Source organism: Bos mutus, chromosome X (assembly GCF_027580195.1).
Source record: "Bos mutus isolate GX-2022 chromosome X, NWIPB_WYAK_1.1, whole genome shotgun sequence".
NCBI lineage: Eukaryota > Metazoa > Chordata > Mammalia > Artiodactyla > Bovidae > Bos > Bos mutus.
Genome location: NC_091646.1, coordinates 7,247,783 through 7,260,728, shown reverse-complemented (window position 1 = coordinate 7,260,728; position 12,946 = coordinate 7,247,783). Strand labels below are relative to the sequence as shown.

Here is a 12,946-nt window from a genome sequence, read left to right as displayed (position 1 = left end):
TGACAACGAATTTAAAATAACCATCATAGAGATGCTCAGCGAGTTCAGGAAAATGATGCATGAAGAGAATGAGAATGACAAAAGGACAGAAAATTTTAAAAGAACCAAACAAATTCTGGCGCTAAAGAACACAACTAAACTGAAAAATTTGTTAGATGTTCAACAGCATTATGGACAGTCATATACAAAATAACGAAATTGGATACTTCTTACATCATACACAAAAATCAACTCAAAATAGATCAAATACATAAAAATAAGACCAGAAACTGTAAAACCCCTAGAAAAAAACAGGAAGAAAGCTTCATGACATTGGTCTTGGCAATGATTTCTTGGATGTGACACCAAAAGCACAGACAATGCAAGCAAAAACAGTCAAGTGGACCATCAAACTAAAAACTGTATGCACAGCGAAGAAATGACAAACAAAATGAAAAGGCAGGGGACTTCCCTGATGGTCCAGTGGTTGAAGCTCCATGCTTCTACTGCAGGGACACAGTTTGACCCCCGAGGAGCTAGGACGCTGCATGCCTCAAGTTGTGGCCAAAAAAAAAGAAAAGGTAACCTATGAAATAGGGGGAAAAAATGTTTGTGAACCATCCATGTATCTGATAAGGGGCTAACATTCAAAATATATAAGAAACGCCTACAACTCAATAGCAAGAAAACAACCTGATTAAAAAATGAATTGTTGTTTAGTCACTAAGCCATGTCCGACTCTTGCAACCCCATGGACTGTAGCCTGCCAGGTTCCTCTGTCCATGGGACTCTCCAGGCAAGAATACTGGAGTGGGTTAAATAGACATTTTTGCAAAGAAGATCTACAAGGGTCTTTCCCTGGTGGTTCAGTGGTTAAGACTCTGCGCTCCCAATACAGGGGGCATGGGTTTGATCCCTGGTTGGGGAACTAAGATCCCACATGTCGCAAGGCATAGCCTAAAAAAAAAAAAGGACAGACAAAATGGCCAATAGGTTATGAAAAGATGCTCAACATCACTTATTATCAGAGAAATGCAAATCAAAAACAAAATGAGCTATCACTCACACTTGTAAAAGTGGTCATTATCAAAAAACTGCAAGCAAACAAATGACATCTGATAAAGGACTATTATCCAAAATATACAAATAACTCTTAAAACTCAACAATAAGAAAACAACCAACCAATTTAAACATGAGCAAAGACCTTAACTGACATCTCATCAAAAGATATACAGATGGCAAATGAGCATATGAAAAGATGTTCCACATCATACATCATCACAGACATGGAAACTAAAACAATGAGATATCACTACACACTTATTAGAATGGCCACAATCTGGAACACTGCCAACACCAAATGCTGGTGAGGATGTGGTGCAACATAACACTCAATCATCTTTAGTGGCAAGGAAAAATGGGACAGCCACACTGGAACACAGTTTAGTGGTTTCTTACAAGAGTAAACATACTCTTACCTTACAATCCAACTCTCTCACTCCTTGATATTTACCCAAAGGAGAGGAAAACTTACGTCTACACAAAAACCTGCACAAGGATGTTAACAGCACCTTCATTCATAACTACCAAAGCTTGGAAGCAACCAGGATGTCCTTCGATAGGTGAATGGATAAACAAACTGGTACATCACACAATGGAATATTATGCAGCACCATACAGAAATAAGCTATAAAGCAATGAAGCTATGACAAGACATGGACATGGGAAACCTTAAGTGCACATTAATCAGTCAACAAAGTCAATCTGAAAAATCTACACAGTGTATGTTTCTAACTATATGTCATTCTGGAAAAGGCAAAACTATGGAGACAGTAAAAAGTTCAGTGGTTACCAGGGGCTAGGAAGAAAGATGAAGAGGCAGAACACAGAGGATTTTTAGGGTAGTGAAAATACTCGGATACTATAATGATGGATGCATGTTATTATGGTCTAAACCCATAAAATGTGCAACACCAAGAGTGAAAACAAAGGTAAACTATGAATTGGGGGCAATTATGATTTGTCAATGCAGATTCACCAATTGTAACAAATGTATCACTCTGGTGGGGAAATGTTGATAATGTGGGAGGTTATGCATGTGTGGGGACAGGGGGTAAATGGGAAATTTATGTACCTTTTTCTCAATTTTTCTGTGAACCTAAAACACCTGTTTTTAGAAAGTAACAGAAAATAAGTGTTAGGGAGGATATGAAGAAACTGGAAACCTTGTGCACTGTTTGTGGGAATGTAAAATGGTGAATAGTACGGGAGTTCCTCAAATAAGTAAAAACAGAACTACCATACAACCCAGCAACCCCACTTCTAGGTATTTACTCATAAAAGTTGAAATCAGGGTATCAAAGAGGTATTTGCAGTCTCATATTTATTGCAGCATTATTCACAATAGCCAAGAGATAGGAAAAAACCTAAATGTCCATCAAGAGATGAGTACATAAAGAAAACCTCATGAATATACAATGGAACGCTATTCAATAATAAATCCTGTCATATACAACAACATGGATGAGCCATGAAGATAGTATGCGAAACAAAATAGCCACAGAAGGATAAATACTACATGACTCCACTTATATGAGGTATCTAAAGTAATCAAGCTCACAGAAGCAAAAAGTAGAATTTCAGTGGTTGCCAGGGGCTAGAGGGATAGAGAAACGGGAACCTGCTGTTCAATGTGTATAAATGTCAGCCATCCAAGATTAAAAAGATCTAAAGATCTGTTGTACATTGTGCTTATCGTTAACAATACTGCACTGTTTACTTAAAAATGTGTTAAGATTTATCTGTTATATGTTTGTATCTACAATAAAGAAAATGTCCTTAATGAATTTTATTAAATCCTAGCCCTGAGAACATGTTTTTTTTAGAATACATATTTTTAATATTCTATGTGGCAAATTGGAACGTATACATAAAACATTTTTGTCACACACCAAAATACCATGGTTGTCTCCAGGAAAATCACTTATGCAATTGTTTGAATTGTGAGCTGAACTAGCTGCTTTTTCACATAACACCATTTTTACTTGAAAGTGAAAGTTGCTTGTTCAGTCGTGCCCGACTCTTTGCAACCCCATGGACTATACAGCCCATGGAATTCTCCAGGCCAGAATACCGGAGTGGGTAGCCTTTCCTTTCTCCAGGGGATCTTCCCAACCCAGGGATCGAACCCAGGTCTCATGCATTGCAGGCAGATTCTTTACCAGCTGAACCACAAGAGAAGCCCTTTTTACTTGAAAGAACTGACAAACTATGGGTATTCAGATTTGGGTCTTTGGCCGGAGTTTTCTCAAAAATGAACCAAGTGAGCCAGTCACTTCAAGGGAAAAAGCTGAGAGTGTCTGTTGCCAGTGATAAAAGGTAAGTTTTCAAACAAAAATTAGAATTTTGGAAAACTTTAATCTGGCACCATGGACTTGGCTAGTTCACAATTCATAAAAACTTCCCTGATTAGTTCAGTGATGATACTAAAGAATGTGGTTTTTTTATATTATACAATGCATTGTGTCATATTTGGAAGTGCCGCATCACTGGGTGAACCAGTATTTTCCAACTGACCAATGCATGATTCTGCAAAATAATACATGGGTAAAACAGATTCCAAGTAAAAGAGAGACAACTGGATTTCAATATAACAACATACAGGGAGTACACAGATATGATTTTAGGTTTGGCATTGCAACAAACCATTAAGAAACTACCATTTGACAAATTTTGACATGATATTAAAAAATATCTACAACTGTCTGAAAAGACTACTAAAATTCTCTTCCTTTTGCCAACTATTTAAGTGTGAGGCTGAACTTTCTTCATATACATCCACCACGACAATATATTGCAACCCCCTACTTCACAGCACACATAAAAATCACCTCCAGTTAGGTAAGACTTAAAAAGGGAAAGCAACATAATGTTTCCAGAAAAGTCATAGGGTAGTTCATTAACCTTAGAATGGAGAGAAACTAGTAAACACAAAAAAGTACTACTCAGAAAGTAGAAGACAGATACATTTAACTACATTAAAATGAACAACTTCTACTCATTAAAAGTCACCACTGTACAGTGGAAATACAAGCCTAAGAATAACAAAAGAGATTTGCCACACACAGTGTAACCCACTGAAAGAACTACAATTTATAGAAAGAACTACAAATCAATGAAAGAAATGCGAACAATCCAATCGAAAAATGGAAAAAAGATATAAAGAGATCTTTACCAATAAACCAAAGTCCAAATCACCAATAATATACAAAAAGACGCCTATATAGCACATGGAACTCTGCTGAGTGTTACAGGGCTCCCTAGATGGGAGGGGAGTTCGAGGGAGAATGAATACATGTGTATAGCTGAATATTTTCACTGTTGTGAAACTATCACAACATTGTTAATTGGCTACACCCTAATACAAAATAAAAAGTAAAAAAAAAAAAAAAAACAGATGCCTATGCTACAAATGAACGCATATGCAAAACAGACTCAGACACAGAAAACAAACTTGTGGTTACCAAAGGAGAGGTGTGGGAAGGAGCAGTTTAGGACTATGGGATTAACAACTGCTATGTATAAAGTAGTTTGTTAGTCATAGTAGTATAAAATAGCTTCCTCCCTGGTAGCTCAGCTGGTAAAGAATCTGCCTCCAATGCAGGAGACCCTGGTTCAATTCGTAGATTGGGAAGATCCTCTGGAAAAGGGTTAGGCTACCGACTCCAGTATTCCTGGGCTTCCCTGGTGGCTCAGATGGTAAAAGAATCCGCCTACAATGTGGGAGACCTGGGTTCGATCCCTGGGTTGGGAAGATCCCCTGGAGAAGACAACCGTTACCCACTCCACTACTGTTGCCTAGAGAATTCCAGGGACAGAGGACCCTGGTGGGTTACAGTCCACGGGGTCACAAAGAGTCAGACACAACTGAGTGACTTTCACTTTTCATGTATAAAATAAACAACAAGAACATACTGTGTAGCACAGAGAATTGTAGCCATTATCTTGTAATAACCTGTAAATGCAGTATAATCTGCAAAAATACTGAATTACTACTTTGTACACCTGAAACTAATAATGTAAATCAACTATACTTCAACTAAAAAAAATTGGAAAAAATGCCTATGAAAATGTTGAAGAAAATAACATTAGATATGCTGCTGCTGCTAAGTCACTTCAGTCCTGTGCGACCCCATAGACGGCAGCCCACCAGGCTCCCCCATCCCTGGGATCCTCCAGGCAAGAACATTAGATATATACATTGACAAAAAATTTACAGTGTGACAATGTTAGATGTTGGGCTTCCCAGGTGGCACAGTGGTATAGAATCTGCCTGCCAATGCAGGAGACACAGGTTGATCCCCGGGTAGGGAAGATCCCCTGGAATAGGCAATGGCAACCCACTCCAGTATTCTTGCCTGGAAAATTCCATGGACAGAGGAGCCTGGAGGGCTACAGTTCATGGGGTTGCAAAGAATCGGACATGACTGAGCAACTGAGCACATAGCACAATATTAGATGTTAGCCAGGATGTGAAGGTGAACTCTCATACACTGCTGATGGGAGTATATTCGGAAATAGTATGGCAGTATCTAGTAAAGTTGGTGTGTGTGCACCTGTGTACACCAAAATACCTGTATAAGAATGGCTCTATTGGCTTTGTTGCTAACAGCCAAAAACTCAAACAATAAACTTGTTCCTCAGTAACGTAAGAGATAAAGTATGGTATAGTTACACAATGGAGCATCTTATAACTATGAAAATCAAAGAACTGCAAATACTCGCAAAATACAAATGAATCCGAAAGACATAATGTTGATCAAAAGCAGTCAGGAACAATTAGAACACATCCTCTACGATTCCACTTATATGAAATTCAAAAAGAACAAACTTAAACTTCTTTGGTAGCAAAACTGTAAATAAAAACAAGAGAAAGCCATAAACGTCAGTTACCACAGGGGAGGTAAAAGAGTACAAAAAGGAAGGGGGATTATGTTGACTAGAGCTGGGTATGAGTTACATGAGTGTGCATCTTAGTGATTCTTTGAGCTCTACATTTAAATTTTAGGCACTTTTCTGTATTCTTTTAATTTCACAATTAAGAAAAAGTAATTGTTATTACAAGCTGTACAAAACTCAAACAAAAAAAGGAGAACCAACGAATGCATATGTTTATTTTTTTAAGTCTAGCAATCCAGTCAATAAAGCAAGTAACTATAAAACTGACAGAATATGCTTATATATCACATCTAAGGTGAAATATGATGCCACATTACAACCATCCGCAGAGGGATTATCTACTTTGCAGATTATGCATGCCCTTGCAGTTCACCTCTCTTGTGTCTTTTATTTCACGACTCCATCATCAGGATAAGCAGGGTAAGGTTCAATGGACTTTTCCAGGTCAAAAATTCATCTGTAGGGCTCACAAAATTATTTTCAAAACCAAAGAATAAAAATGCCTTGCCAACAGACAACTATTAATAAATCTGCATAGTTTGAAAATCTCGTTTAGCTGTTAGTTTTTAATCAACTCCTATTAAAAGAACAAAAATTTTCGGAGAGCACCTTAGAAATGGTAAAATAAGGCAGTTTAAGTTTGACTCCAAGTACTTTCAACTATTTCTCCTGAGAACCAGATAGGCCTTCCAATGTGCTAAGACAGTGGGTAAGCTTTTAATTTCTCAAAGTAAGTTAAACCTACAACGAGCTTATCTCAAATATGAAACAAAATCAGTCTTCATTACATTAGGCAATACAAAAATATCTGCTTCAGACTAGCATCAGAGAATATAACCTAAAAATGCCTGACACCTAGCTCCTTTTTGTTCAGAGTAAATATGTAAGAGAGTGCATCAAGGCTGCTTCAGTATTTGCCATAAAGTACTGAAACAATCCCCGCCCCATCCCTCCCCCCTTGGTTTTCACTGTCCCCATAGGTTCAATTCCCTTTAGAATGTAGTAGCAGGAAATATTGCATCTTTGACAGAAGAATGCAAGGAAATCCTGTAACTCATCTTTCCCTTTGTACCCTGGCTACTAAAAAGCAAGGTCAAATATTCTTTCTTACAGTGAATCTGTCTGCTTATTCACATTTTCAACAGCTTCATTTTCTATTTGTTTTAACAAGCTTAATGCAGATGTCTTTTGCTATAATCCTTCCAGAGGGGAGGGGCAAATGTCAGTGTACCAAATCCCACTTAATCTAATGGTACAGTCATTGTTACATAATTTTTAAAAATAACTGAAATGTAATTCCATCTTGTCAGTCACAAAAGCTACAAACATATTCATTAGGATGCAGATGATAATGTCATCATGAACTATTAATTACCATCTTAAAGACTCACTCAAACTGTGTAAGGAATCACTGATGGGTTATTACATTATATAAAGCAACTTATTTGTGTAACTTTTATTTCCCTAGTATAAAATACTTCTTCCCTAGTTGTTGGAGGAAACTAAAAACTCACTAAGAATGTTCCCCCCATCAGTAGATTTGTCCCAGCTTTTCCCCTAAGTTCTTCCACTAACAGAAGATCATGAAGTACCCTTAAAGGGACAATCCTGTTTCAGAATGCTGCACGTCTTACTACACCTCTTGTACAGTTTAGTACTCTATCCTAAATCTTAAAAGAAGAAAAACAAAACTTGAGCAGTTGCCCATTTTAATATGGCTTTAAAAATAATCAAATATTCTGCCTTGGAAAAAATTCAAATGACTATTTTAGTCCCTTAATAACCTCCAAATAATTGGGTTTACCATTTTTTCCACTTTTATGACAGTTTGGTGCTACAGTGGAGATGCAACCTCAGGCCCCTGAGAACAAAGAGTCTACTTTTTGTCAAAGATATATGAAATTTAAACGGAATAAAATGTCTTAAGTTCTTCCAAGGACTTAAGTATTTTGTGAATACTCTTTAACATGAGTATTTGACTGTCCATCTTACTTGATCCTATTTTCCAGTAAAGAAACACAACATAAGCCTGAACTATTGGATTATACGCAACATCTCAAAGCTGGTTCTACATATAAACAATTGATAGAGATCTGTGCTTCAACTAATTTTTAAAACAAAACAAAAGGTGGCTAAACTTTGTTAAGCAAGTGTTACCTCTATTATCATTGACAGGAGACATAACCGCAAAAAATGAGTATTGGGACATGTAGTGTTATCTCGAAACATGTATTTAAGAAAATGAAAATATGCACTTACGAGGAGGAAAAGGAACAGGAAATGTTAAAGACAACAGAAGTTCCTGCACACAAGTACATTAATAGCACTCATGCTACCTTAGTTAAAGAACAATTTTTCTAACAAAAAAAGAAAGCAGTAGCCTGGAAAAACCTCCTGATACTGCTACATTTTCTGAAGAATGAATTTCTCTTACAGGGAAATAGACCAAGACTTATACTTGCAAACACAGGTCAAAATGAGAAAACGAATGCCAAATGAAGACTAAGACATGAAGAAATGGTTTCAGATAAAGCTTCAGATGAACTTAGAGCACGTTTTGAAGGGGAAAAAAGACAAATACTAAACAAAAAATTTCTTAGACTGTTGGCTATAAACTCCCTCCTCCTACTTTGCTCCAAAAAATTCAGGTCAGACAACATTTAATGAACATCCAAATGCCCTTCCTTAAGTTCTGGAATATGTCAAATCATCCAGTAGCAGATGAAGAAAACAACGGCAACCAAAACATTTGGCCATTAAATTTTAAAACTGTATTATTGCCTGTGGGTGTGTGTGCTCAATCATGTCCAACTCTCCGCCACCCCATGGACTGTAGCACACCAACCTCCTCTGTCCATGGAATTTTCCAGGAAAGAATACTGGAGTGGGTTGCCATTTCCTCCTCCAGGGGATCTTCCCAACCCAGGGATCAAACCCACATCTCCTGCATTGGCAGATGAATTCTTTACTGCTGAGCTACTGAGGAATAAGGTAACACCCAACAAAAATTTGTTTGATATGTAAATTTTTTTAAGAAAAAGAATCAAGTTATTTAAACAAATACATGATATTTAACAAATGTAAGTATTTTGAAATAAGTATTGACAGGAGGCTAACATCTTCAGATTAAGAGCTTGGAATATAAATCCTCCATTAAGGTTGCTTGTGACACAAAGAAATGCTGGGCTCACTGTGTTAAAGATGTCTACTAGAAATAAAATTCTCCCCTAGATCCACCAGTACATGCAAGTTTATTAGCTTAATCATGGCAAATCCTATGATAATATGAAATAATCAAGAAACTTAAGCTCTAATTCCAAAATTAAAGTGATTAAATCCGTATCTTGCATATGTCACAGAATTTCAAAGAGTTTGCATTAAGATGTGAAACTTAGAGTAAATCTAAGTGTTACTGCAAAGGACACTTAATTATGTTTTCAGAGTCCTTTGTGCTTTTGCTATCTCTTGGAAAAGATCACTTTAAGAGTTCTGTAATTTACCATTAAAAACATAATCAGTATCTCTGGAAATAGGTTAGCTAGTTATGTGATGGACCATTCACATGGGCAAAATACAGTTTTTCTTTTTTCCCTAGTTATCTAACAAAACTTACTCTTCAAAGCCAAGACTTTCCATCTTAATTGACAGCTGCTTTTCTTTTCATGAGGCACAAATAAGAATTGCCCTCTCAATGTTATAAAACGCCCCATACAGCTCATATGTCCCTTTAACACTGTGCTGCTGAACTTGATACAACTCCCAGAATACAGACTTATAGAAAGTAACGGACAAGAAATGAACTTACACCTCATGAAAAATATCATGACTTTTGGTCAACTTAAAGCTCATCTGTTAACTTTTCTCATTAAAAAGGAAAAATCCACTGAAGATATAATTTTAAATACTGATCAATCTTAAAAGCCAAATATGTAAATGGATTCACTAATAATTTGGTAGCACATTATCTTTTTAACATTTCTGGTTGCTGGTTCATATTTTAAGAAGCTGTTTCCAGAGAAAGGAAAAGATTTTTTTGTAATATATTTATAATACCATTTTTTTATAATAAAATGAAAATGCTAACTCTATCGTTAGCAAGATAAAAAACTCCAAAGTTAGACTATATGCAATAAAGTTTCCAAAGAGGGAAAAGAGGTCAAATGAAGACTAAGTACTGGATGGTGATGAGTTTGACTATTTAAAGTATTTCATTATGTCACCCAACTATTTAAAATACTTCATTAATGTCACACGACTCTCTTCATGTAACAGAACAGTTATAAAACTGACTATACTGATCTGGATCTACTATAATTCAAACTACATTCCACAAGCCATGCAATAACTTCATACACCTAAGTTCGAATAACAGTTTTGAAGCAGCTCTTCAAAAACACAGAAATTACAATGGGTAGCATGGATAATGTAAATATGCATAAAGTGAATCCAAAATACCAATTCTGACTAGATACTTCGAACTCCTACATGACTTTTTCTTCAACCATTGCCAGTCAAAAGCCAAGCAGAATTTTACCTCCTAGCCCTAATACCACTCACTCTAAGATGGGAATAACAGTAAAACTGTCAAAAACAGCTGGAAGGAGCAAGCTAAGTAGTCCACAAAGATGACAATCCCCAAATAACTAAGTTGACTTTAAGAGTTAACAAAGTAACAATCAACTGTGTACCCGTTTGCGTGGGTGGGCGTGGGGGGTGGGAATGGGGTGGTTATCCTACTCTCATATAGATGAAAATGATGCTTTGCTTTGGTAACTTCTCATCCTGCCTTCCCCGCACACAAGGCACTTTAACAGCTACTTGTTAACTAGCACGTACAAGGATGTGCAAAATGTTCCTAACAGTTAAAAGTGAGTGGTTATCAAACAGACTTCCCTGTCAGTTCATAAAACAATAAGCTCCCTAAGCAGACGCTAGAGCGGCTGGAGGGAGGGGGATAGAGGACGGGGACGGGAGGGTTGACCCAAAAGAAACGTGAGACACAGTCCCCACTCTTAAAGGATCACTCAATTCGTTGGAGTACAAGAGATTACATGAAGAATCAGAGACGAATTAATTGCTAACCTGAGTAGTACAGACTTTTAAGTGCAAGATCTGTTCAGAGAAGTTGAAATATTAAAGACTGCAATAATAATATTACTTGTAATAGTAGTTATCACTTGAGCACTTACTATAAGCCCAATGCTTTACAGGCATTAATCTTCGCAACAATCCTTTGAGTATTTATTATTCCCAATTTACTCAAGGGGAAACGGTCACAGTGGCTAAGGAACTTACCCAAGGTCACCTGGCTAGTTAAGTGGCTAAAACTACCGCCTACCCAGGCGATCCAATTCTAGCGCTCACACTAAGACTTCGAAAGTAACGCGAGTGCGGACGGGGGCTGGGGAGGGTCATGAAGGCTGGCGCGAGTCATGTAGGCTGGCGCGATTACACGCGCAAGGTCCGGCAACACGTTCCCCGCGTTTGGTCCCGGTACCGAAGTTCTAAAAACCGTATTTTTCGCACGGGCAACCGTAAACTGACTACTGGGCAGGGAGGGGAGGGGAGGCGGGGGGGCGCAACCACGCGGAAAACAGCTAATGAAGAGTTAATCTCATACCCGGCTGAGCTTTAACTAATAAAGCGATCCAGAGAAAGACATTCGCAATAAGTCATTTGTTTTAAAATCTGGGGTTTGTTCCGCCGCTTAAACGAATTTTCCCCCCGAGACAGACAGAGCCGAAATTTGGGGCAAGGAAATCACGGGTTATGGCAGATTACGGTCTTCTGTGTTACGGAAAGAAAGAAAGAGGAAAAACACCCAAGTTTTATGACTACAGGAAACACGTTATTCTAGGTACCCGAGAACCTTGGAGAGTTGCCAAAATTAGTTGCAGTCCCAGGACAAAATGGGGTTTAGGAAACATTTAATGACGAAAAAGTTGATTCCAAGCCGAAATGGCCCTGAGATGGAAAGACAGAGCAAAGAAATGCAGGTAGATCTTGGAGAAAGCGGCGATGCTTGCTACACTTCGCCCATGGACAGCGGCGCCGCGAGGGGCCGGGACGGTCTGGGGACCGTCTAGGAGACCGCTCCTCAGGAGGGCGAGAGGTGCCAAGCGGGGTCCTTCTCGATGCCCTGGGCGGAAAGGAGGGGAGGGAGTCCGGGACAGTCCGGACTTCGGGCAGAGGAGGCGCCGGGCTCCGAACTGCAGAGTCGAACGGGTGCAGAGTAAAGAAATGGGACAGAGAGAGACGGAAAGTCAGAACCCTCCTGGCGCGGCCCGGTAAAGAGAAAGGAGCCAAGTGAGCTCAGCGAAGAGGGGGACAAAAAGAGACGGAGCGAGAGCGCGGGGACCCGCAGGGACAAAACGGGGAGTTCTGCTAAGAGGCTAAAGAAAGACAAGCTCTGGCGGGCAGCGGGGCTTTAAGAGGAGCCCAGGAAAGGTAGGAGATCGGCGGCAGTTACCAGCACCTTTCCTCCCCGAGTTCGAAACTCCCAGTCAAGCATCCACACCCGTCACCCAGATGGGGGAGGGGACACCTCTCCCCACCTCCCCCCAAATGTGAGAGCACTGCTGACGCCCAAGCCCGGCCCGGCGGAGCGCTCGCCTCCAGCCCGGACACTCACAATTCGCCTCTCCCTGATTTCTCCCAGTTCTTTATCCACTCTACGGGAACCACCACGGTTGCGGCCGCCATCTTCCCCTCACTAGTAGCAGAGGCCCGGATGTGTAGCACGCGAGCGAGGGGTCAAAGGGGAGCACCGCCCACGGGGAATGCCGGGAGCCGCGAGTTCGGTTTTTTTATTTCCCGCCCCACTTTCCACCCCACCCTGCGGAAGCCCGAGGCTCTGCCACCAACCAGGTGGCTGGGACCCATGGGTCCCGTCGCAGAGTGACTACGCCGGCCGCGCCCTCTGCAAACCTGGCCCCACTTCCCTTTAGAGCAGAAAAAAATGCCATCCCCAGGCCAACTCGTAGCCTTTATCTTCTTCCCTCGTCTCTA

At 39.5% G+C, this 12,946-nt stretch overlaps 1 protein-coding gene across 12 annotated transcripts in view; it reads right to left on the bottom strand.

The window, feature by feature from the left end:
• The window catches only part of THOC2 (THO complex subunit 2), a 118,564-nt gene extending 105,886 nt beyond the window's left edge, over positions 1 to 12,678 (bottom strand). For all 12 annotated transcript variants that reach the window (XM_070366240.1, XM_070366241.1, XM_070366243.1 and 9 more), the window contains exon 1: positions 12,570 to 12,678. In XM_070366240.1, the coding sequence (XP_070222341.1) occupies positions 12,570 to 12,640 (71 nt within the window). In that variant the 5' untranslated portion in view covers positions 12,641 to 12,678. The remainder of the gene's footprint in view (positions 1 to 12,569) is intronic.
• Between the last annotated feature and the right edge of the window lie 268 nt (positions 12,679 to 12,946).